Below are 27,991 nucleotides of genomic sequence, written 5' to 3'. Positions count from 1 at the left end.
CGAGTAATCTGATTACAGTTACTTTCGTAAACCTGAAGTGAATACATTTTGGATTACTTTTTGGAATTATTGGTGGAAAGATTTCCTCACAACATTTAATATTCATTACTAAAGGTACAGCCGAATCATCACAGCGCACAAAACCTATTACCGCCGCAGATGGGCCAACAAAGCGTTTGAAAAAATCGCGGGTCCGCTCGCTCAGTGAAACAATAACAACGAAACATGGAGGAACACAAGTCTGCGTTTAAATCGCGTGTGTGTGTGTGTGTGTGTGTGTGTGTGTGTGTGTGTGTGTGTGTGTGTGTGTGTGTGTGTGTGTGTGTGTGTGTGTGTGTGTGTGTGTGTGGTTAAAACACATCAGCCTGCGGTCGCTCTTTACCCTTACTAATGATTATTTCTGAAGGTAAACACAGTGAAGGCGGTGTGAAAGGCACTGCGAGCTCGTCTTCTCAGAGGCTGAGTTAACCCTCCCGCTGCCTCCTGGTGCTGCAGAGATTTCATGAAGTGAAGGAGGTGTTCCTTCTATAAACAGCTGTGGGCAGCAAATACTGTGAGTGTCACGGATATGAATACATAGATCAAGGCAGATTGGTGCACACACTCTCCTCTCCTGTTTTGCCAATCCAGTGCTTAAACAAATATAGCTCTAAACCCCTGGCCGAAATGTCCTTAAAATGAAGTCCGAGTTCGACATTTCGACACGCCCGTTCTAAGCCGTGTCCCTCACTCCTCACATCCCAAGCTGCATCCCCAAAAAGTTTATTATGTTGTTACATCGTTTCAGATGTTATGTTTCAGTTGTGCTCTTGATAAGCCATTAAAACAGTAAAACATGTTCAGTTTCCTTTTGCTTTTTGTGTCTCCTGTTCACCAAAACATATCCATCTGTGATGGAAAAAGAAAGTAATCCAAAAGTAATCTAAAAGTAATCTGATTACGTTTTAAGACACGTAACTGTAACTGTATTCGGATTACTTTCAGAGCCATGTAATCAGTAATCAGTAACTGATTACATTTACAAAGTAACCCTCCCAACCCTAACTCACCACATACATCTACAGAAGGACTCTCTAATCCCACCCGAGAGAGCATGATTTCCCTTAAAGATCTTTCATTTCTGCATAGAAGGGAGTTTAAGATTCATGGAGGGCAGATAACTGACACTTCATCAGACATTAGCTTTAACAGTTTATGTAAACAGATTGAGGAAGGCTGCAGAGAGCAACACACTGATGACGAGATCATTAGAGGGGCGTCACGCATAATAAAAGGTGGAAACTTTAAAGACATGCTGACAAACAAGGAAGATCTTACAGTCACCGAGCTGAAGAGTTTCCTGCAGTCCCACCTTGGCGAGAAGAGCAGCACAGAGCTCTTCCAGGAATTGATGTGTGCTAGACAGCATGAAAATGAAGCTCCACAGCAATTCCTATACCGCATGATAGGACTGAAACAAAAAATAATGTTACATTACATTACATTACATTGCATTTAGCTGACGCTTTTATCCAAAGCGACTTACAATAAGTACATTCGACCAGGAAGACACAACCTTGAAGAAAACAGAATCATATCATGTTCACCTCCAGGCAGGAAAATGCACTTATTAAGTATGATGCGTCTACACTGCAGGGTGTGTTTTTGAATGCAGTCTATCAAGGCATGGGAGAGAGACATGAGGATGTCAGATGGGAGCTGAAACCTCTGCTTGCTGACCCCACTGTGTCTGATGAAGCTCTGTTAAGGCAGGTTATCAAGACTACGATGGAATAAAGTGAAAGAAAGCGCAGACTGGGACGCAGTTCCAACCGCAAGTTAACTCAAGCACACAGCATACTCGCTGAACCTGAAGAGATACTCAGCAGTGTGGGAGAGAATAAAAGTAAGGATAATGTCATCCAGAGATTGAGTGCTCAGGTTGAGGCTTTAACAAAGGCAATGGAAACACTGAAACAGTTATCAACAACAACCCAGGTGCCTGAGGGGCTACATCAAACCACTCACCAGTGTTGCTCTGACAAAACCAGACCAGAGAAGAAGACCAGGAGACCGTATGGGTGCCCACAATGCATAGCTCAGGCTCAACCAAACTGTAGCCACTGCTTTTTCTGTGGGGAGGAGGGTCATCGTGCTATAGGCTGCTTGAAAAGACAGAAGCAGGCGGGAAACGGGCACCGGTCAGGGCAACGGGACGACCACTGACTGACCCAAAGGAAAAGTCCCACCCCCAGGAGGTTGCAGCAGCAAGACAAAGCACTGGTCATACACCTATCAACACGCAGAAAAATAATGAACAACACCCAATCAAAAAGATAGCTCCGCTAATTGGTCGAAAGTCGCTATTGAGATGTAGCATGAACGGTTACGCCATAACCGCTCTTTTAGACTCTGGGGCCAATGTGAGCATAATAGACAATGCTTGGAAAGACAGATACTTACCTGGACAAGATATTAGACCTCTCAGTGAACTCATGGAGGATGATCTCTACGTGACGGCTGTCACAGGAGATGCAGTACCTTATGAAGGATGGATTGAAGTGGTAGTAAACCTGCAGGGAAACGATGATCCAGACGTATCTATTCGAGTGCCTTTCCTAGTGAGTGGAATAAAAATAGACAGACCGATAGTTGGTTTTAATGTCATCCAGGAACTCTTTAGGAGTCATGAAAGTAGACCCAAAGTGATATCTATCCTTGTCAACTTGCTTACGGGTGCTTTGGAGATGGACAGTGCAATGGCAGAAGCTATGGTGAGTTTCATAAAGACTGAGCAAAACAGAAACAACAGAATGCTGCAGTAAAGATAGGCAGGAAAGAAGTCACTATTTATCCTGGCCAGGTAGCTTATATTAAGTGCATGGTACCAGTAGATATTAGTGAATATGACTCACTTGTGCTTTTCGAACCCAATCTAGAAGCTACACCCCTGGCACAACTGAGTGTTGGAGAAGGACTAATGGCGATCCAACAGACAGAGAGACCTTTCGTAAAGGTGCCTGTGTCAAACCATTCCAGAAGTGCTGTGACTCTGCCCAGCGGTACTGTTCTAGGCAACATCGAAACCATTGACAGAGTGATAGAGACAGACAACCAAAGCAGCAAGTACAATCAAGCCCAGGCAAATATAGCCAGTTCTTCCACATCACCACACTCTAACAGTGACAAACCCACTTCTGCACTGTGGCACCCACCTGTGGATGTCAGCCACCTGAGTGATGAGCAACAGATGAAGGTGGAACAGATGTTACACGAGGAATCGGCAGCCTTTGCTAAAGATGATGGGGACATAGGTTGCATTCCCAACCTGCAAATGTCCATCAACTTAAAGGACAACATCCCAGTTCAGCGCACATACAGTGCAGTACCCAAGCCCCTTTATAAAGAGGTTAAAGAGGACATCCAAGACCTGCTTGTAAAAGGGTGGATAGTTAAGTCCAAATCTCCGTACTCAGCACCTGTTGTCTGCGTCAGGAAAAAGGATGGGTCCCTAAGGTTATGCATCGATTATAGAATGTTAAACCAGAAAACAGTATCAGACCGTCACCCATTGCCTCGTATTCAGGAACTCATCGACACCCTAAAAGGCCAAAGCTGGTTCAGCATTTTAGACCAAGGCAAGGCCTACCACCAAGGCTACATTGCTGAAGGATCCAGACACATGACGGCATTCATCACCCCTTGGGGGCTGTATGAGTGGGTGAGGATACCTTTTGGACTCTCCAACGCCCCTGCTGCTTTTCAGCGCAGCATGGAGGAAATGTTGGACTCTCTGCGTGACAACTGCTGTATCCCTTACCTCGATGACATCCTCTGCTACTCCGACTCCTTCACTAGCCATGTTGAGGGAGTACGTCAAGTCCTGAGAGCCTTGCAGTCCCATGGTGTCAAGCTTCGACCAACAAAGTGTGAGCTGTTCCAGAAAGAGGTCAGGTATGTTGGGAGGCTGGTCTCTGCAGACGGTGTCAGGATTGACCCAAAAGACATTGATGCCATTATGTCTCTGAAAGAGAAGAGGCCAAGCACAGTTGGAGAAGTGCGGAAGTTACTGGGTTTCCTAAGCTACTATAGAGCCTATATTAAAAACTTCTCAAGCATTGCAAAACCAGTTTATGATCTGTTAAAAATTCAAGGAAACTCTACCATGACACAGGGGAAACATAAGGTGGGAAAAGGAGCTCAGATGCCCTCAAGGACACCTGTCCTGTGGACTGATGATCACCAAAGGATTCTTGAACAGCTGATTGACACACTTTCACACCCACGTGTTGCCTATCCGGATTTCGAACTGCCATTTGTGCTCCACACTGACGCCTCTCAGCAGGGACTCGGTGCTGTGTTGTATCAACGACAGGATGGACAATTGAGAGTCATCGCCTATGGTTCAAGAACTCTGTCTCCCGCTGAGAAGAATTACAACATGCACTCAGGGAAACTGGAGTTTCTTGCTCTTAAGTGGGCGATATGTGTGAAATGTAGGGATTACCTGTTAAATGCACCCCATTTCACAGTATACACAGACAATAATCCCCTCACATACATGATGAGTACTGCCAAGCTGAATGCTGTGGGCCACCGATGGGTAGGTGAGCCAGCAGACTTTAGGTTTGATGTCAAATACAGGCCAGGGAGAGTGAACATAGACGCAGACACGCTATCTCGTCTCCCTCTTGACATTGACACCTACGTTAGAGAGTGTACTGAGGAACTCACAAGAGAAACCATCCAAACCACATGGGATGGTTGTGAGTCTGCAAAGAGGCAGGATGTTGCTTATGTTGCTGCATTGGACCTGGCTTCATGCTCAGTCACCTGTGAATGTGTCACCCCTTACCATTGACCACAGTGAGCTAGTCAATGCCCAAAGGGAGGACCATGCAATCGGTGAGCTTATCAAACTTAAAGAGGCCAAGGCAGTATTGACCAATGAGGACAAGAAGAGAGCCAGTGGTACACTCAGAAAGCTCATGCACAAGTGGGGAAAACTGCACATGGAAATGATGATGAGCACCAATGGGCAGCATCACTTCATCTGCACCACTTGAGCTTGTGTCTATAGACTATATGCACCTGGAAACTAGCAAAGGGGGCTACGAGTACATTTTAGTAGTTATTGACCATTTTACCAGATTTTCTCAAGTCTACGCAACAAAGAATAAATCTGGCAGAACAGCTGCTGAAAAAATCTATAATGACTTTATTCCAAGATTCGGCTACCCGGCCAGGCAACACCACGACCAAAGCAGAGAGGATGGAGTTGCTCATTCAAGGACAACCCCATACCACCCCCAAGGAAACCCAGCTGAGAGGTTCAATAGAACACTGCTCCAAATGTTGAGGACCCTGGGAGAAAAAGAAAAGAGCAACTGGAAAGACCACTTATCCCTGGTTGTACATGCATACAACTGCACCAGGCATGAGGCAACAGGCTTCTCACCCCACTACCTCATGTTTGGACGGCACCCGTGTCTCCCAGTAGATTTAATGTTTGGCCTGTCAGCCAAAGGTCAGACTGAAACAACACAGGGCTATGCTAAGAAATGGTCTCTGAGAATGAAAGAGGCTTACCGGATTGCATCTGAAAACAGTCAACACTCCAGTGCAAGAAACAAGAAGTACTATGACTGTCACATCAAGGGAGTTGTGCTCCAACCTGGTGATAGAGTCCTTGTCCGCAACATGAGTGAGAGAGGTGGACCTGGAAAATTGAGGTCCTACTGGGAACAAACTGTGTATGTCGTCAAAGAACAAGTTGGTGAAATTCCTGTGTACAAAGTGTGCCCTGAGACAGGTGGTGATAAGATCCGTACCCTCCATCGAAAGCTCCTACACGTTGTCAATGACCTACCTGTAAACTTGCCTGAACTAACAGGAAATCCGCTACCACCTAGAGGGAAAAGCAAGAGTCATCATGTTGAGAAACAACGACAGAGAGAGACATCACAAAGCAGTGACTCAGAAAACTCTGATGATGAGGCACCTAGAGTACGATACTGGCTAAGAGTACCTCCACAAGCTGGACTTCACTCACAGAATGTTGAACCTAGCTCTGGATCTCAGCGAAACACAGATGGTCCGAAAAGGGTACCTGAACCACATAGATATAGAGTGCCATCGAGATATCATACACCAGAACAACATGGAGTTGTTACACCTGAGAGAGAAACCAGACAAGAACTACCAGAAGAACGGACTGATGAGGAAGATCTGCCTGTGGATTCTGAAGCACCGGAAGAGCATGAGTATGTACAAGTACCCTATGGCTATGACCGACCTGTGACACCTCAGGATGAGCCAGTGAGGAAATCCACACGGGACAGGAGACCTCCTCAAACGCTGACATATGACTCCCTTGGGCAGCCATCCTCCAGATCATGTGGGTCTACAGACCCAGCAAGACTCTATACTGTACAAGCCATGCCATTTGGGGAATGCAGCCTGTTCCTATGCCACATTACACTACACACCAGACACTGCCTTACACTACACACCAGACACTGCCTTACACTGTAATTCTACCATACATACATGCATATTGAGAAGGAAAGATTGTTACACACACTCTCATCCATATTGTACAGTATTCACCTGTACATTTAAAGAAGTGCCCTTATGAGAGTGTGTATAAGTGTTTTAAGTTCAAAGAGAAGGGGCACAAGTTAAGAGGTTGATGGTTAATGTCGGGAGCCATTTTTCTTTGTCGGGGAGTGTGTGACCAACACAGTGTGTGATCACAATTGTATGTTTATATTTAATATCATTTTATATTACCTGTTTAACAATGGACAGCAGGGGGCAGTAGATGGCAGAGTAACACTGCCGTAAAGGGGTTTGTTATTATTTACGCGTCTACCGTAAAATTTCTGACGTGATGACGGAGCTGTCGTTAGCTTGCCATTCTGGCAAGATCAGCCAAACGGGCAGTAAAAGGAATTCTCTGCTCATAATTTCTCGTGTTTTACAGGAAATACTATCTGTCATAGCGGGGCCTGTTACCTATACAACGTTTTCATTGTTACCAAGGTGGTTGCTAGGGACGCTGCTATCGATATTATTTCTGTTATGTTGGGTAAAATGGTGTTATCTTTATTGCTACCCCCTTCCCCGTCAATGTATAGTGTTGGTCCACAGTGCAAACGTATTAGTTTAACAAAATCCGCATCTAAAATTGTGGCATAGTGTGGTGCCGAGAGATGGGAGTCGGAGGCGGGGTATCAAAGGTACAAGCTAGACTTTTATTTAGCATCTCAAAACACATGTAAACAGCTTCATGCCCGGGAAGCGAAGACCGGCGGAGACAGGAAGTCCGGCTCACTAAAATGTCCGTGCAGAACAATACCCTAACCCATAGATCCGTGGGTGAATAATGTCAATCACCACAATAGATACGTTATTTTCCCCTGTGCAATTCTCCATTTACTCAACAATAACACATAATTATCCTTGTGTTTATTTATTTGTTTGATTAATAAACACAAGTTGGAGTCCGTCAGGACCGAGGGTCGGAGCAGCTCATTTGCTGCTCAGAATATTACACCCGGAAGTAAGTATTCTCTCCGCTTCGCAAACCCCGTGATAGTCCTCAAGCTCTGTGATTAGAGAGTGTGCAGAGCCTCGAACAGCACTTGAAATGGGATGGAACCACGGCAGACTGTCCAAAACTGGATTTGAACGGGTCCACCGCGTCCCACATACCTATACCCACACAACAGCTAAGGTCAGAAGAGCTTTATTTAACAGCTGGTCTTATGTCTGTGACCCCTCCTGTTGTTCATTGATGAGCCTGAAACATGCACTTGTCAAGGTTCAGAGGCACATTGTGCAAATATGGCAGTAGCCATCGATCATCTTAAGATAAGATATACTTTATTGATCCCAAGTTGGAAACATTTGCGTTACATCAGCATGTGTATAGTTGTAAATATGCAGTGGTATTTATTTGTAAATCATTTAGTATAATCACACAAATTCTGTGTTTTATATTTAATAATTCTGTGTTCTTTATTTATTGATTGTTCAATACCTGACAAGGTCGGTCGGAGATGAAACACTTTGGTCTCAGGTTCCTCAACAGTGCATCACAAGACATCTTTCAATATGTGTACCTCCACCATTAAATTGTCATATTCTGCACATTTCTTATACTATCTACATACATCTTATAAGAGTATAATACATATGTATAATATCAGTTAAAATAAGTGCTTCAACATAGTTAACATTGCTGGAGGTATGCACAAATATTGATAGATGTCTTGTAATGCACTATTTAGGAACCTGCAACCCAAGTTTTTCATTCATTGCATAACTACACCATAGTTGTGTAGGCCTATATGATATGTCAATAAACCTTAGAAAATCTTGAAATCTTGAAAGGGATGTGCAAAATAGTCATTATATACAGTCTTTACTTAACTAGTCTATTAGTAGAGAATAACGAGTAATGAACATACTTTATAGGGATTCTATTAATATATAATAATAAAAATAATGAAATTCAATAACATGCTTTAACCACTAGGTGTCCCTTTATATCAGCTGTGCACCTTTATGGTGTAAATACAGCCTATCTACCAATTGGATCAAATATAAAAGTCCGCCGATTTAGTGTTGATACTGCAAGGAGACGTATTGTGTGAAAAGAAATGTAAGATGTTGTTTAATTGTTGATATATTTATATCAACTCATGTTTGTCTAGAAGTCTTCTCATCAGGGCTCTATAAATACCGAACTACGGCAGATATGTAATATTTAATGCGGCCGAACCGTGTATTACAATGCCGTTATGTGATGACTTGCAAAGAGAAAAGCAAGTACACTCGGAATAAAGTGTTTTCGGTCTGTTTCCGGTATTTGTTAATGACGATGTGCTGTGAGATGTGAGACTGGAATTGTACAGGGGAAAATAACGTTTCTGCACCATTTTAGATGCGGATTTTGTTAAACTATTACGTTTGCTCTGTGTACCAACACTATACTTTGACGGGGAAGGGGGTAGCAATAAAGATAACACCATTAAACAGTTACACAACATAACAGAAATAATATCTATAGCAGCGTCCCTAGCAACCACCTTGTTAACAATGAAAACGTTGTATAGACACCATTTCCTGAAGTAATCTTCGTAAGAACTAGCAAACTAAAGATCATGTACATCCACTGCACACATAATCTGAAATAACAACTCATATTTCTCGCATCAAATGACATCAAAACGCATTTTAATGGCCAAAGTAACTTTAAATAGGCATTTTACACCGAGAATAAAACGAAGTTCGGCCATGTTTTTTTTTTTCTGCAGGTAGAAATGTGAAGATCACGTGACATAGACGCCAGCCATTGGAATGAATGGTGAACAAAAACGTAGGGATCTTACAATTTCAGAGGCGTTTTCGTAGAAATTCTACGTCCTACGTTGTGGACCAACGTAGTTATTACACGTTTTTTTGTGAGACTGGGTTGGCTCAACAGTAGTTTTTCCACTCTTAGCAGCTAGTTAGCTCCCGGTAGCTTAGCCCCTTATTCGGATGGTTAACTTTCATTAAATAATTATTCAGCATGTGCATTTTTCTGCATTCTGCATGTGGCCAGTGACCAGGGCCAAGCTAATGTTACCTGTTGAACTGACTACTTGAACCACAATGTTAAGTTATTTATTTATATATTTTCATACTGTGAATAATGATGTAACTTGTGAATGTAAAAGCTTGTTTAAGGCCATATGTTGAGTAATGAAAGTAAGGAGAGAGTAGTTTAGTAATTTGTTTGGTCTATTATTTCTCCAATAAATGATATGCCATGAATTCTTGATTATATATTTAATTACATTTGTAAAAATAATTAAGGCACACATATTCTCACAATCCCAACCCACATTTCTTTATTCTTTATTTAACACATTTATGTTTAACAGTTCCTATTATATTGTTAGGCCGAGTTTCAACTTGCTGACACATTTCAAGCATCTTTCAGCCCCATAACACCATAAAGACCATCCCGTTCTCCAGCATTTTCATAAAATTAGCACAATTTCTTAAAGTGATAACCTCCGCTGTGCAAAACAAATGAAAGAATTACAGTTTTCAATCCCAACAGGATTAGATTGCAGCTGTGCACCTAGAAAAAGGCAATAGCTTGACACTGCGGCTTTACTTTCTGCCTCTGTATTTCAGATGTCAGGGTGACCTATGGATTATTTGAGCTTGCATAAAAACCGCCAGTTTTCTTTATAAACCTGAACTTTACATACATAGTTGCTCAAGATTATATCACAATTACATACGCAATTATGTGGTTAAAAGAGAGTCATGGCTACACACTTATCCACAATAATTGTTTTACAGATTGGGGCTTGTGCTCCTTTCTTGAACTCTTTTTTTGAGGCTTCTTTGTTCTTCTGACAGTGCTGCTCTTGGACTCTGGGAAACTGCCACTGCTCAGAACAGCCTGTTCCCAGGTGCAGTCATATCAAGGCTTGCACAGGACAGCGATGTTTGAACGCCCTAATCCTCAGCCTTCATTCTTCAAAAACTTCAATAGCTGCCGCTGTTACCACTTCCCCCACAACAACTGCCTCTGTAATGTTTTGCACACAAACCCAAAGAGGGCCCGGGCCTTAAGAAACATTCGTTAGACCTTCAAAGGCGAGCCGAACCTGCTTGATCATAAAACACTGTTTTGACCCATCTCTTTGAAGACTGTTACAATACATGAACTGTACCAAGGGTGAGCACACATACAATGTTTAAACACTCTCACCCACACTCACGCTGACACACACAGGGGCATACATACAAAATGACACAGGGAAAAGACGGATATCAGTGGCGAGTTCAGTCCATTTTGCAGCAACCTTCAGATCAATCCAAAAGCAAAAGGGCAGGGTTCTCGCCCATCAGAATAACAGAGTCTGTTGACCTTTTTAAATGAGTGAAAGATACGCTAAGGTAAAGTAAACAGTGGTTTGTTTGCAGCATCATGGCAAGCTGTATTGATCCCTGTTTTCAGAAAAGGCCATGCACTTGAAAGGTGATTGTTATTAGATAAGCAAAAAACTGACCGTGAACTTTTCAGTTTTTCGAACTGCAAGGCAGTCAACGACATTTAATTGTAATAGCTTAGTATTATTTCAGCGCTGGATGTTCATATTCATTTCATGCACATTGTTGTGTTATTTACAGCGCTTTAGCTTGCATTTTTGGCCAGACATCTGTGCTGAATCAGCAGTAGAGTTGTGTGCGTCAGGTCATTAGCTAAGGAGGGTCAGTGTAATGTCTGCTAAATAGTTATTAACCGGAGTGTAAGAGAAGGCAGCCAGAAAAGGGATAAATGTAGTCTCAGCAGTCTCCATGAGGTGCATTTAATGTAAGTCTCTAGATCTGGAGCTCAAAACATAAATACATCATAATGTTTTGTCTGTTCTCAGCAGGGGGCCTGTTCTATTTTAAAATGTGTGGGTGAGGCAATCACAAGTGAATACACATAACATTAACAAAGCTGCTGGGACCCCGACGACAAAACAGGTGGAACACATTTGGATGTAATTCAATATGGATCCAATTAATTAAGGCTCCTAATAGCTCATTCAACTCCTATCATGGTGATTATGACAATTATTGATTCAATAAGAGCATATTAAGGGTGTGTGTGCATGTCGGCTGGTATGACTGAAAGGTGTCTTAGTCGTCACTCTTAACTGGTGATTTTTGGTTTCCTGTCCATCTTTTATAAATTGAAATGTTTAGTGTTCAACTGCCAAGATGACAGAAAACAAATCAAACTCAACTCCAGACTTAAAACAGCTGTTAGCGATTCTTAGATAATATGGAAGACGTAAGATCCCTATTTTCCTTATGGTGTAAACATGAGGCTTTTTCTGATAATGGATGTGAACAGCTGTCCCTCTAAACTGGATATAACATAACCTGGATACATGGTAAAAGTCCTTTAATCGCAAAACTCCTGTCTAACTTCATGTTCAATAATGATCATGAGTTACACCCGTACCCACAAGGCTAATTCAGTTTAAAAGCCACGCTATGTTAAAAAATGAGCAGCACCTATAGGACTCTTTGTTAGGCGGATATTTCTATAATTGGATGACCGACTTGGCTGCTTTGTGCAACTGCCTAAACTTCTACATCCAAATACATGTAATAATATGGCAGCATTACCCGTTCCAAGTTATTTTTATGGCAGCAAATCAACATCTTCACAATTGTATTGCTCCAAAGGCGACAGTTCTATTCTGCAACAAGTGTCAAAATGTCAGCAAGTATGTGTGATGTCGTTCTTTGAGGGGTGAAGGATGGAAACTGATTTATTAAAAATAATCCTGAACACTGTGAGTGGGCACATTTTACACCATTATATCTAATTGAATGACAGACAGAGAAGAAAGGGCTTTCACTCATAGACGGAATGACGAGCTCCCAGGGAGACGGGAAGTCGATGAAAATGGAATGAGTTATTCTTTCAAGGTCTTTTTATTTTTTTAAATATATACGTATTGGTATAATGATTTTATATGTGACATGATAATGACCCTCTGCGCTGTGGTTTGGCTGTTTGTGCCTGTCTCTCGCTCATCTCTTTGTGCTGTTGTGAGGTTGCCATCCTTGGAAAGGAAGAAGCCCATCAAACATTGATGAATGCCACTCTTCACCTGCTGCTCCACTGATTTGCATCTCTGCCCTGGCACTGATTTCCAGCTCTGGGTCTTGCAGAGGACACTTTAATGCACAAATTCTCTGCAATTACAGTTGCTATCTGAGAACCAGTTCATCAATGTAGAGTGTTAAATATTTAAAACCACACAAACAGCACACATTTGCACACACACAGTGGAACATATTGCCTTATTACAATGACAACGCTGTTAGGGCCCCAGCGCAGCCCTCTCCGAACATGTCCTCAGGGTAGATTATTTTCCACCGAAGCACTTTTCCAGCTAGGAGTCTGAGAGGAGAGGAGACAGGGCTGATGCCCATCTCACAATGTCAGTTTCATGCACATAATGCACCATGAGAATACATCCTTCATGTTCTATGCAAGTAACTCTAGGGATCAAGAAGAAAACATGAAATTATATTTTTCGATGGCATACTTACCTCAACTTCGATGCTAAACTATGACAACATCCTGACCTGGCTTACATAAAGTATCCTGTTATTGAGTGAATGTCCTGATTCAGTTTTATAACTTCACGTAACCCTTCTGAATACTATAGGAAGGTAAACATGGCTCGGGAAGTCTGTTTTCATTCCATGTAATACTTCACGGGATTGAAATGGCTAGAAAATAAACCATGGTCTGAACCTCTATGCATAGTTACAGTTGCTAAACTATGATTGGATGGTAGATGTTTGGGGGAGGGGTTTAGTGAATGGTAATTTGGCATAACTGTGATCCATAGTTTTGGGTTTCCTGTCGCAAAGAACTTGTGATTTACAGACTAAAGGAACAAGACACCTGCAATTACAAACAAGTGTAATATGCACCTGCTTTGTAAAAGGATACCGTCTGAGCGTGGTGGCCTGTCTGTTTGCACATCAGATTACACATAATAATGTCTGCAGGCAAAGAAGAAGTTCACATCTTCTGCTGTGACACATTATTCCATCACTTAGTCTCACAAATGCTCTCTGTTTTGTACACAAGATGGAGAGAGAAAGGGAACAAGGCAGACATTGGTCCTTTTAGGTCTTTGTATTCACTCCTCGAAGAGATATGACATCTTAAAGATCTGAGGATTAGGAAGCATCGTGAAGGCCTCTGGGCATTCCCTAAAGGCCTAAACTGTCTAAATCTGAGGCGCGATATGGCTCCTGTTAGATAAACGTGTGTATGAATACATAATACATGACTGCCAGAGGAATATGATTGGCTTTTTTTGTATACAAAGAATGCGATTGAAGAGCGAGGCAGTGTCTTGTGGAGCCTGAGTAAATGCACTGTAAAGGACTTAATGGTTTCATTTTATTTGCAATTTTCTGTTTCCTGAGCACCAGTTTGTTCAAGGGAAAGTGTGGGCTGGGTGAGAGTGAAAGGCAACATCATCCTCAGGGCTTCAAAGCACTCCCAATCCTCTGTATCACTGTTTTAAAGCTCTAAGCTGCAAATGAACATTCAGCATTGGGTGTCTGCCGTTCTGAGTGGCTTGTCAACATTTGAAACTGTCCTTGTAAAACGTTTTGACTTGGGCATCTGTTTCTTGCTGATATATAAAAATGCACTCCTTTCACTCCTTTCACAGCTTTCGGAAAATTATCTGTTCTCCCAGGGTGGGAGATGAGTAGTGTGTCAACATGAAGTGTAGACGCATCATTTTAATGTGCAACAACAAGAGGATGGAGGTTTCTCCTCAAACACGAGCCTCCATTACAAGGCTTTACTAATCCATCCATGCAAATCCATGTCCAAAATGCGCCTTTTGTGTATAATCCCGACACAATTTCTGTGGGATTAGGATTTAGTAAGGACAAAAATGGCTGCAGAGTCATACAGTACATCAAAAATATCAGTCAGTATTGTGTTCAATTTGTCTTGTATTCCCCCGGTGCCTTTATATATTACATCACATCAAAGAGCTGGTCTCTCACGAGAAAATGCTGAAGGAGGGAGGTGTGCTTTAGGAGTGTTGCTTATGTGTGACAATAATGTACACAACACCAGAGCGTTAGGTCGCTCACAAAAGCAGATAAAATGAATGTATCCTTAATCATCATCACAACATATTCTACTTCAGTTAAGCTTTCTGCTTGCATTAGCATCCTGCATATGGTCAGCAGTCATGATATGTTAAGCACACTCTCTTGGATATATTATCTCCCCAAGCCACCTACTCTACCAGCCAGTCAATCAGCACTCCATAGTCTCTGGGGAGGAGAGGAGGAAATGTGGCATGATAAGAAGCGAGAAGAAAAATGGTTTCAATGCATCTGATATACATGATTAAACAACACCGATTCACCCCTATAACGTCACACTATTTATAAATGAAAAGGAGGATTGGTAAGTAAACAATATTTTGACAGCTGATGATGACAAAACCTTAGGATACAGATTCAGTTTTACCACCAATAACAGCAGCCACAGTCACATTTTGAGCAGACGAAAGGCACCAGAATGATTCAACAGTTTTAGAAATTACACTAATTCACATTCTGGTTGAGAGTAAGATGTGAAAATCTATACCACTCTTTTGCACAAAAGTGGAATACATCTTTTCATCTAACTCACACTTATTGCACATTCCCCAGCAGAGTTTGCCATGTGGGAAAATACTTGTAAGCACTCGCCATCTTCTTCTAATAAGCATATTTTGTTACGTTAGGATAGAGCAAGGGTTTTCCCTCTCTCCTGTCTTTATGCTAAGCTAAGCTAACTCGCTGCAGTTTCATATTAAGCAAACATACATAAGAGAATGGTATCGATCTTCTCATCAAACACTCATCAATAACGTGAATAAGTATGTTTCCTAAAATGTCAAAATGTTCCTTTTAATGTAAACATTTTAATGAAAATTGCATGTAACTCGTGGAGCGACAGTATACATTTCAGTAAATGCAATAAGATAAAGATTTTAACAGACAAAATGTTCATGATTGCCCTTTCTTTATAGGCTGACTAGAAGGACTTTCTTCTCAAGGTTAATACGGCTGTTTACAGCACATTTGAAATGCACTTCTGCGGTCCACCTGGGCACATTTCCAGAGAAGGCTATCTTATTTAGCTTATGAATCGGTTAATAACAAAGAAATGCAACCCAATTGGAGTCAAATGTAGAGTTTATAAGCAGGGAGAAAGGGTGCTATTGATTCCCCGAAGGACACGATGCCGGTTTTCATGATAACCTTGCATGCAGAGGGAAGTGCACTAATCTATTTCACACATTTTATCTTTCCCTGGCATGCTCTCTTAAAGTAACACCACCAAATAAATAATGCAGTAATGTTAACTCTCCAAACCGGTTCCTCCAGATATAGCACAGTGTATTCTCGTGTCATTTTTGTTGTACGTTATTACGGAAGCTTCTACAACCAAGGGGCTTTGCTTAGATAATCTCCTGCTTTGCTTGAGGCAGCGTGAAGACTCATATTCAGAGCACAGCAGTTTGTCTCCAGCTGCAGGGGCAATGTCAATTGTTTATTTCCTGTACATTTCTTGTTATTTAAGAGAAAAAAATCCCCTCATTTAAATAGTGTTAGGTACATAGTGTGACTAAAAAATTTCTTAAACTGAAAAAGTTGTCTCTTCTGCCCAGAGACTAATCTTAAACAGTGGCACCAGCTCTGTGAGGGTCAGTGTCTTTACTTGAGGACACTACAGCAGTGTGGATATTGAATTATTCTAATCTCTCGTACAGTTCAACTTTGCCTCGGGATTCAGATCGAGATTGGTTGGTGGGAGAAACAGATACCTGTGCTCAATAGCTGCAGGCACACTACAAATCATCTGTATCTTCCCTGATCTCTCTCCAGTTTCTAGTTGCAGAGGAACGTACAGCTTAAGACATTAGTCACAGGGGAAAGGAGAAGTCAGCACGCCGGTCTATGCCTGATCCTAACATCTCTCAGAAACACAAGGACAATCTGTGGCAGATTAGTATGATTTTAAGAGGACATTTAGTCGTGTTACATGAGAGGAAATATTCAGTACACTGTCATAATGAGGCTTTGAAACTCAAGATGGGAGTTTATTTTACACCTGTATGGCACAGGAAACATAAAAGATGAGTCAAGCTATAACACATATATACAGTGACTTAAATATTAATGTCCAACAAAAAGCCTCCAGGATGTTATTCCTTATGTTTTTGAGTTAATGTGTATCTATCTCTTAATGTATTATTTTTGAAGGAACTGGAGGACTTCCTAATGCAAACACCTCCCCAATACATGTAGGGTAAGGCACTGAGACCTGACCCCCAGCAGCCAGGACTGCAAACACTTGGTGAGATCAAAGCAGTGGAACCAGCCTTGGGCATCACCTGACCTGAATTCAATTAAAGCTTTACAGGCAGATCAGAGGGAGGGAGAGAGAAGAAAAAAGCTGTTTCAGATCCTGACATTGTCTGGGACAAAAGTAGGAGCGAGATAGAGGGGAGTCCGAGAGAGAAGAGAGAGATTAAACATTACACACTTGTACTCTTACACACAATCTCAACCTTCCTCTCCCACCCTCCTCCCTTCTCTTTCTGTCTTTTACACACACACACACACACACACACACACACACACACACACACACACACACACACACACACACACACACACACACACACACACACACACACACACACACACACACACACACACACACACACACACACACACACACACACACACACACACACACACACACCAAACCCTAGGTCTAGTTCGTTTACGCAACCTATGGGCAAATGTGACTTTAATGAGCCAGTGCTGAATGGACATTAGGCAGAGATTCTCACGCTGGACCGCCGGCTCCAACAGCCCCTCTCGGCTCTGGCATTTTTTGGCAGCCACTTCACAGCACCGTGTCGGGTTCAGTTGTTAACCACATGTTCGAGGAGATTTTGCTTCTCCAATTGCATGCACTGATCATTATTACAGCTATGGTGGTTTCTTAGAGGGCACAAGTACGCAATCCCTAAACAGAATGAATTGAGAAAAGCAATAAAAAAAATGCTGTGTGGTTTGTTGCTTTGATTTTGGAGATGAATAAACACAGCTAAACTGCAGGCAACACGCTGAACTGTGCATGCCAGGAATGAGAGAGGCATGATGTCAGAGCTGAAGGTGTAATATCATGGATGCCTTCGAGGAGATCTGATATTCCTTCAAACTTTGTGGATTTTTAAATGAATTTCAAGTGCTTTTGGTATGTTAAATACCAATAAAAATGAGCCTGTAACAACATGTGTTTTTATTACTGTTTATTTATGAGATGTTCTTTCCTGAAGGTGATAATATTCACAATTCACTTTTTAATTAATTCATTATAAGTGGTATGTATGTGTTAAACATATAAGCAGAAAAGCAGAAAATGAAAAACCTAATGGCTGATAATCAAATACATCACTTTCTTCATCAGTTGTTAATGTGACTTCCATGTCTCTCCGCCTACTCGGTAGCTCTGTCACTTTCCGAACGGGAGAACTGAAGGCAAGGACATCTGGACGTTGCCGGGTCTTCTTTTTGCACTCCTATATCAGGCTTACGACATTCCCGATATCACCTGAAGGCAGCAACAGCATGAATCTCCACCTGAACCGTTTTATGGGAGAGGAGCGACGCGAAGCATATAAAGCTTAACTGTAAGCCACCAAGTGACGGCTGTGATCGGATTGGAACAGAAAGCTCTGAAAACTGTGAGGGACTGAAGAGGAATAAAGTGACGGATTCTCACAAACAGAAGCCCTCTGAGAGATGCTCTCAAAAAAAGATTCAGCAAAAACAGCCAGGATCTATGTGAAGTGAAGTTTGGAGCTGCGATCAGCCAGCTGGTCTGGTGAGTAGCTTTAATACAATTACAGACTTGGGTTCTTCATTTAAAGAAGGTTACAAATACTCTTAAAACTTTCGCTTCAACTCGAAGCATATTTTTAGAAGCGTCGAGGAAGAATGATTGTTTCGTTCTGACTTGTGCCAAAGAACCAAATGCACAAATACGCACGCTTTGCGCACTCACACGCACCTGCACTCACACACACCTACACAGGCAGGAGCAGTACAAGTTGACAAGTTGTCTAACTGCATGCAGCACAGGGTTTCTGCAGGCGCACCAGCTGGATCACTGCAGTCCGGGCAAGCGCAGTGAGACAGCGCCATCAATCGCATAGCAGCCACACTGAGTGCCTGTGGAAGGAATGTAGAGCAGTTTTTGGTCTGGGTAGCAGTCAGGACTGATGTTGGGGTTGGTTGGTGGGATCAGAGCCTTCATGGCAAATGTTCCTCCACCGTCAGTCACACTGCTCTAATGCCAAAACACAGACCCTGGGACGCACTGCTGGACTGGACACTATCTGCGCAGGCGATTAAAAGACAATAACACATTAGTAAGAATAATGAGAAGCATGATAATCTCCAGAATATATGTTAAAACACTAAAATTGCAACCACACGCACGGGGAACTTTGCATTTTCAAGTTTTATTAGCCTATTTGTCATCATGCCATGAACTGCGATTGTATTTGCAAAATACAGTTTATCCACCTATTTTATGCTAAATTATGATGTGAATTCACTGTGCATTTTTCAGCACAGAGAGCATAAATGATTGTGCAATTGACACTGTCTTTGGTGTTTGTTTGCTTTCTCCAGCTTTTGGTCATACTGAGCTCACCTCTCTAATCTGTCACAAAAGAGCCTCGTAACGGCACATAAGTGGTTTGGGCTGCAGCTGAAGAGGTGCATATTGGATTAACGTTAACTTCCATTTGAGCAGATAGGGTTTAGCCCTTTATAATACTTTCTTAGGTTAGCCCACTGACCTTACCTCAAGAGCACTTGTTTTTGGTCAATTTTAAATCCATTGTAATGTTAAGGAAATAATAAGAAAATACATGAAATGTAACTTAAAATTATAGGCTATGTAGCCTATTATATGTCACATATTTCTTAATTACATTTTTTTTAATGATCCATGTAAGCACACGTACATAATTAAAGCTATATATCATCAAATACATGTATAATCAATATCTGCACAAATGGATAATAGTGTTTCAAAATTTTAGTAAAATATTTTCAGTAAAAGGAATACTAAAGAACAGGCTACATTGGGGCCATTTTGTGGTGGTTTGGAGATTAAGAAGACTCAAGTTAAGATTTAGTTAGCCAATATAATATTTGTAACTACAAATATATTGTCAGCTACGGTAAATCAAAGTATGCTACCCTGGTCCTGGGTTTACAGCGGAAAGGTTTTATCCTGCTGCCAGCCGGTAAGTAGATCCGGACGTGCGCAGCGCGGAGAGATACCGGGCAGCTCGAGAGAGGGAGGGAGAGAGAGAAAGGGAAGCGGTGAGGGGATAGAGCGGCTGCTGGTGGTGGTGGATGGAGTAACGGAGAGGAGACAAGTCCACGTATTACCATGCCGAGATTTGGACTACATAAACTACCTGCAAAACCTCCAAACATATGAGATTAATAATAGAAGAGGTACGTGAATCGTTGTTGGTAAACGTGGTGGTTCTTTGGCTCGTTTAGCGTTTATCTTTGGCATTTGTGTAACGACTAAAGAAAGTTGAGATCGGTTAGGTCTGCTATTGTGAGCTGCGGGCTGTGAGAGAGCCGCTGCTGCTTTCTCTGCCTCTTCGGGAGAAGTTTAGTCTCAGAAAAACTATTGGAGTAGTGTTGTTTGTTATTACACCAGGCTTTCTTTATTCACCCGAGATGTACTTTAGGTTATGTGTTACGTTGCGTTTGAAAAGTATAGTGCTTTTCCCCAAGCAAATCTCACTGAGCGCATGCACGGCTACCATCGTTTCATGAAGTGAATGGCTTTAGTTGGGGGATGGGGCTGGAAATGAAACAGTCTGCAGACACCTAACTTACTTTCTTCAAAGATGTAATGTTGTCTTAATGGAAACACTTCATTGGTTAAAGGTTGCAAATAAAGCGATTGAAGGTAAACTGTTTTGTTGTACGTTATGTGTAAAACTAGAAGTTTTGGTTGTAACGTTAGTTGGATTTTTTACAATGGTAGCAGATGGTTCTTTTGTACCTGCAGGCTATAGTTTAAAATGTAAGGTGTTCTTAGTCAAGACTGTCACTTATTAACCCAGCATAAAGCATTAATAAGTAAACCATGTGCGGGTCATTTTGACACGCCAAAAGTAAATAATGTAGATTAGGTTTTATACACAGCACTCCTGCGCAGACATGGCAACGTCTTGCTTTTATTTGTCTTTGTACGGACTCCCACGCAGCCGAGTGGTTGTAAAGCGGCTGTAAACGAATGAATCTGCAATTTTAAAGCAGCCTTAAAACCATTTTCTTCCGAGGTTTTTTCCAGTGATTGTAGCTTGATGTGATATAAAAGAGCACCCTTGTATTTGATTTACCACGGCATGGTTTCTATTTTATCTTTACTGCCAGAGAAGTCCAGTTTCCTTGTAAGTTATATGATGTTATTACATAGTTGCTGCTGCTTGCAGTTTAAATTACATTTTCAAATCGTTATTGGGTGACCAGATTGCATTTCTATACATAAGGGGAAAAAAGGGCAACTGGCTGATAAATTAGCAGTCTAGCGTTGAATACATTTTTCCATCAGCAAGAAAATTGAGGATGTTCTTTGCAAGTTATTTATTTTTAATCTTTTTAAGCTGATTTTTGGATAAATTACAGTATGTTCTTCTGTTATGAATTGCACACAGATTATTTGGCATCTGGCATTGTGCAGACGTAGGAGCAGTTGAGGCTAAGATCTTGTCACCTGACTGACTGCACTGCTTTATCTTATTTCCACATGGAACCTATTTAGCTATTTATCAGCCCGGTTGCCACTTGTCATGACATTCAAAGCAGTCTGGGAAAGTGCACAGTTAAAAAAGGAATACGGAATTCAGCATTAAGACTTTTTCTCCATGATGAATAATGTGTTTTATTTATATTATTCAGATTTGACTGTTTTTTGTATGTTGTCATACTAACAATTGTATTTTTTGTGTTTCCAGGTGGTTCTGTGAAGATCACGGTACAATGATGGGGACGCGCTTGGTTTCACTGCTTGTGCTGCTCATGCAGCTCCTCTGTGGCTGCGCAGGGAACCAAAGGATGGCGAGGGCTGCCTCCATGCAATTCACCCAATCTGTTTACAATGCCACAATATATGAGAACTCTGCTGCTAAGACTTACTTAGAGAGTCACGCTAAGATGGGGGTCTACATCACAGACCCATCCTGGGAGATACGGTACAAAATCATCTCTGGAGATAATGAGAACCTATTCAAAGCAGAGGACTACCTGCTGGGAGATTTCAGTTTTATGCGAATAAGGACCAAAGGAGGCAGCACTTCCATTCTGAACCGGGAGGTTGAAGACCACTACATGCTCACTGTTAAAGCTTCAGAAAGGAGCACTAATTTTGAGTGTCGCACTAGAGTGAAGGTGCAGGTACTGGACACCAACGATCTGAGGCCTCTTTTCTCACCAACATCCTATAGCATCTCTCTGCCAGAGAACACGGCCATACGCATGAGTGTGGCCAAGGTCACGGCAACAGATGCAGATATCGGTACTAACGGAGAATACTACTATAGCTTCAGGGAGTGGACGGACATGTTTGCAGTTCATCCAACAAGTGGTGTGGTGACACTGACTGGAAAACTAGACTACTCTGATAAGAAGCTGTACGACTTGGAGATCCTTGCGGTGGACAGAGGAATGAAGCTGTACGGCAGCAGCGGCTTCAGTAGCATGGCCAAACTCACAGTGAGGGTGGAGCAGGCCAATGAGCATGCACCTGTAATCACTGCTGTAACCCTGGCCCCCTCGGATGCAGACCATGACCCCACCTATGCTATTGTGACAGTAGAGGACAGTGACCAGGGACCAAATGGAGAAATAGCATCATTGAGTATAGTGGCTGGTGACCCTCTTCAGCAGTTCAAGGCTGTGAGAAGCAGCCCTGGGAGCAAGGAGTATAAAATAAAATCAGTCAAAGATGTGGACTGGGACAGCCAGCCTTTCGGATATAACCTCACTTTACAGGCGAAGGACAAAGGCAGCCCCCCTCAATTTTCATCTGCTAAATTGGTACATGTCACTTCTGCCCAGTTCAAAGTGGGCCCTCCAATATTTGAAAAGGCCGTTTACAGAGTCAATCTTAGTGAATTCGCCCCTCTTCTTACGCCTGTCACTATGGTAACAGCTTTGCCAAAGTATCCACAGCTAAAGTATGCCTTTAGACACAAATCTGACAAGAACAGATTTACTATCAATCCAGATACTGGCTTAATCAGCACTGCAGGACCAATCAATGCTGATTCTGCTTCTCGATTTGAGCTAGATGTGATCACCAGTGACAAAAAAGCGGCAACAAAAGTGATCGTTGAAGTGATTGATGTGAATAACAATGCACCTGAGTTCCAGCAGCCATCTTACAAGGCCAGTGTTGATGAGAATGTGCCCACAGGGACCAGTGTCATAACTGTTAAAGCCACTGATTTAGACAGAGGGGAAAACGGCTATGTGACCTACAGCATTACCAATATGAGCCCTCAACCATTTGTCATCGACTACTTCTCTGGTGTCATCAGCACCTCAGAGGTCCTGGATTATGAGCTCATGCCAAGGATTTATAGTCTCAAAGTCAGGGCGTCAGATTGGGGATCTCCTTACCGGAGAGAGGTGGAGGCATCAGTCACCGTTACATTAAATAACCTGAATGACAATAAGCCCTTGTTTGAAAATGTAGACTGTGAAGTTACTGTGCCAAGAGATCACGGCGAGGGAGAGCAGATAACAACCGTGTCAGCCATAGATGCGGATGAGCTGCAGCTAGTAAGGTACTATATTAAAGCCGGGAATGATCTCGATCTGTTTGAACTGAACCCAAACTCTGGCGTGCTCTCATTGAGGCACACGCTGAGTGAGGGAGAGGCAGCTAAAGTGTCCTTTCATAGTTTACATGTCATTGCGACCGATGGCGAACACGAGACTCAGCCAATGTTCATGAACATAACTGTCATCACAGCACGCAAGCCGGTCCAGTTAAAATGTGTTGAAACTGGTGTCGCTACCATGTTGGCGGAAAAGCTACTTCAGGGCAGCAAAATCCACATGCATATTGAGCTGGATGACAACTTCATGGACTTTCACTCAGTCAACCGGTACCCTCCTCTGTTTGACGAGTCCTTCCCTAGTGTTATTGAGGTTAAAGAGGACCTGCCAGTTGGGGCCCGGATTGTGCATTTAAGTGCCACAGACGCTGATAGCGGTTTCAATGGAAAACTAGTATACGTTATTTCAGGAGGTGACACAGAAAGCCGCTTTGTAGTTGATATGGAAACGGGCTGGCTTTTGGTTTATTCCCCTCTTGACAGGGAAACAACAGACCAGTACACCCTCAACATTACAGTTTATGATCTTGGAATACCACAGAAATCCTCATCACGCCTCTTGGGGGTTAAGGTCCTGGATGCCAATGATAATAGACCTACATTTTTGCAAGATTCATATTCAGTTGAAATAAGTGAGAGTATACCTGTTGGCACAGAAATCATCCAGGTGGATTCAACAGACAAGGATCAAGGACATAATGGAGTCGTGAAGTATTCAATTTTGGGAGGCACAGATCATTTTGCCATCCATGAAGACACTGGTGTAGTGACTGTGACAAAGCTGCTTGATCGTGAGCTCCATCCAGTTTATGTCTTAAAGGTCGCGGCCCGCGACCTGGCAACGAACGAGCCTCAGTTAGTCTCTACCGTGCCACTTAAAATCACCTTGGAAGATGTGAATGATAATCCACCGAGATTTGTTCCCCCTAACTATCGCGTGAAGGTGAGGGAAGATCTTCCTATCGGCACCGTTATTATGTGGCTGGAGGCTCACGATCCTGATACTGGACCTTCCAGTCAGGTACGATACAGCCTTATTGACAACGGAGACGGGTATTTTGAAGTAGACAAACTAAGTGGGGCTGTACGGATCGTGCAAAATCTAGATTATGAGACAAAACAGGTGTACAACCTGACGGCAAAAGCTAAAGACAAAGGGAAGCCCATGTCCTTGTCCTCCACCTGTTTCATTGAGGTGGACGTAGTGGATGTGAATGAGAATCTCTACAGGCCTCTGTTCCGATCGTTTATGGAAAAGGGATATATAAAGGAGGATGCACTTGTTGGGACATCAGTAATGACTGTTTCAGCTGAAGATGAAGACAAAGAAAGAGACGGAGAGATTCGATACACCATACGAGATGGATCCGGCCTGGGGATATTTACCATCGATGAGGAAACTGGTGAGTCTCTTTTCTCAGTGTTACTATAGAGCTGAATAATACTGGTGATCATTTCTGAAATAATTTGCATCAGAAATGTTTTATGCAGCCTGAGTTTATTCAGTTCATGTCAATGTATAGAGCAATGAGGTAAGGGAGCCTTCCAGCAGAGGGGAAAGGTTCCTAATTCCAGTCATTTTTCCTCCTTGGGAGAATTGACGGCAAGAACAGACGGACCAGCTGTCTCTCAGACCTGTGTGGACATTCCTGAGTAGTTGCTGTGGTATTACGAAGATTCTAAGTCATTTCACCTCTTTTCACAGTCATGGTGTAGCTCTGTGAATACATACTCCTTTTTAAAATAATATCAATTTGGAAAATGGTCATATATGTTGGATCTAAGGTCAAAATACTCTAGTAGCATTTTAGAAATAAATGTATTTTATAACAGAATATATTCATTATCGTACTGAAGGCAGATTTTGCTTGCAGGTTTCTTATGATGTGGCAGAAATATGTCAATACTTGCTCCGTTGCCCAGAATGATTTTATCAGCTGACTCAAATTAGCTAAAAATAAGCAGTCTGGAATTCCAGGAGTTCCTTCCCAAAACCTAGCAATCACCTGATTTGGATGTTTTAGACTTGGCTTGCTGCCTTCCTTTTAACACTTGCTAACCACATTCTTGTGCAGCTCAATGGGACTTTTTTCCGCTGTTTGAAATTAAATTCCTCTCTGCATTATAACTATATATGCTGTTCTATTTTTGTTTTAGGTCAGTTTCTCCATATTTATGAACTATATTGACCATATTTGAAGCAAACGATAATATGTAGGATAAGTCTAGATAAGGCAACATGCATGCCAGCAGCTAGTCTAACTCAAATTCCTATGTAGTGTACAGATTCATGGAGCCTAGTCTGATTTTCTACTTAATCCCTGAGGTCCATACAAAGTGATTATCAGGAGGTGCAATGATAGGATTGTGCTGGGTGGGGTTCTGTTATTATGGATTACATCTCAGGTCAGTAGACAACTAAATACAGCTAAGGTGGTAATGCCCCTCCTTTATGCATTTACAATATTTTTGCTTCTAAAAGGAAAATATAAGCATGGGTGCATGACCGCTATGTATTCAATGCTGCTGCTGGTGCTGCTGCATGTAGTGAATCTTAACCAAAATGTGTTAAAAATGGAAAACAAATGAAAAAGTGGCGTGAGGAAAAATTAGCCAGAAGCCACCTTCAGTCATGGAATTAGCTTTTTAAGGGTGGGAAGGAGTGAGGTAATACGATTCAAGTCTTTTCCTGTTTTACTAGACCCACGGAATTCTAAACCCAGGCCGTTTTGTTTGTTAAGAGTATATCCGTTTGTTGCCTGGTCTCATATATGTTGTAGTGTTTTTTTTGTTTGTTCTACCACCACAGTATTTTTTTTGATTTTGATATAAATTGTTTCTCTGCATTTGACCCATCCTGTGTTAGGAGCAGTGGGCAGCCATTTTGAACAGCACCCGGGGAGCTGTGTAGGGAACGGTGCTTTGCTCAGGGACACCTCTGTAGCACTTGGTCTTGCCGGGACTTGAACTGGTTACCTTCCAATTGCCAAGCCAACTCCCTATCGACATCGCCACCACCGCCCCATTCTTTCTGCGCTTCCTCTTACAGTTGCATACACAATAAAAGTCAGCTGCTGAAAACATTGCACTGGTGATGCGAGGAAAAAGTGAGTGAGTAAGTGAGTGAGTAGGTGTATCTAAAAAATCTCAACAAAGGTTGTGTTTTGAACAGGCAAACAACCCACTTGACTGACATTCCCAAACCACACAAGATTACATTTAAAAAGGGTATCTGTGATTAGGGATGCACGATATAGTTTTTTTGAAACCGATACCGATAACTTCCTGCTTCTCAAGACCGATACCGATAATAAAAAAAAATGTTCGCCACTAATTATTTTAACGCCATTGTGTATTTTTTTCCCTCGGCCGCCCCGTAGTTTCAGAGCGCATCGAGTTTAAAATACCATCTACAAGCTGATGCTGACAGCCCCGCTCCTGCCGCCCGCTTGCAGCAGACCACACTTCCACGCTCACCGGCAGGCACCGATTGGCCATCGGGAGGACCGGGAGGGTGTATGTGTGGCGCGAGAGAGAGACCTTACGTGTATTGTTGTTGTTAGCATCTGGTGCTAGCTAGCTGCGCTAACGGATATAAGGAGCTGTTTAAATGAAAACAGAGGAGCGACATTTCGCCACAACTGGGCCGAGCACTTGACTTTATGCAGGAAGCCAGACAGTGGGACATTGTACGAAAAGTCAGCACACTCAGCACGGATAGTGCACAACATGATTGCAGCATCCAGGCAGCTCCGGTTCGAGCATATGCCTTGAGTTGCACATAGCTCCAACACACACACACACACACACACACACACACACACACACACACACACACACACACACACACACACACACACACACACACACACACACACACACACACACACACACACACACACACACACACACACACACACACACACACTTTGTATTGTATTATTGTCTTCGTACGTTTTAACACACCATCGTAGCGATGGAGATGTTTCAGGTGACTGATCAGGTTCGAAGTATTAGGGAGCGCTGGATTTGTGAAGAACTCCCCTCTTCCTAAACCACTAACACCACAGTACTGGCAAAACGGGAGGAGCCGAGTGAAAAACAAGCGCCCCTCATCCCAATCCACCCACACCGCAGTATTTCTTTCTTTTTTTTACCCAAAAAATATATTGTATATTATCGGGGCTATTAATACTGGTATCGGGTTTATCGGGATGACGTCATAATTCCTAATATCGGACCGATAATTATCGTGCATCCCTATCTGTGATGCTGTTCATAGAATGCCATCATGTTCTCATTTACATCAAGTTCAAATCAAGGAAACCCTTAATATGCAAGCTTCTTCCCTAGATATGGTTCCTATTCTGTGGGACAGCTCAGGGAGTCCATGGCAACTGTTTGCCCAGACATTCTCTGTGTTATTAAAAGCTTTA

The 27,991-nt window shown here is 42.4% G+C and overlaps 1 protein-coding gene across 7 annotated transcripts in view; it reads left to right on the top strand.

Annotated features, from left to right (window-relative positions):
* Nucleotides 1-20,028: 20,028 nt before the first annotated feature.
* fat1a (FAT atypical cadherin 1a) overlaps nt 20,029-27,991 on the top strand; it is a 65,719-nt gene continuing 57,756 nt past the window's right edge. For all 7 annotated transcript variants that reach the window (XR_004552318.2, XM_034085458.2, XM_034085449.2 and 4 more), the window contains exons 1-2: nt 20,029-20,148; nt 21,669-24,958. Coding sequence is in view for 6 of the 7 variants with exons in the window: in XM_034085458.2 (XP_033941349.1) it covers nt 21,694-24,958 (3,265 nt within the window). In the remaining variant the exon portion in view is untranslated. The remainder of the gene's footprint in view (nt 20,149-21,668; nt 24,959-27,991) is intronic.

The sequence above is a fragment of the Pseudochaenichthys georgianus genome, chromosome 1 (assembly GCF_902827115.2).
Source record: "Pseudochaenichthys georgianus chromosome 1, fPseGeo1.2, whole genome shotgun sequence".
In the NCBI taxonomy this organism is placed as follows: Eukaryota; Metazoa; Chordata; class Actinopteri; order Perciformes; family Channichthyidae; genus Pseudochaenichthys; species Pseudochaenichthys georgianus.
This window is presented reverse-complemented; position numbering and strand designations above follow the sequence as displayed.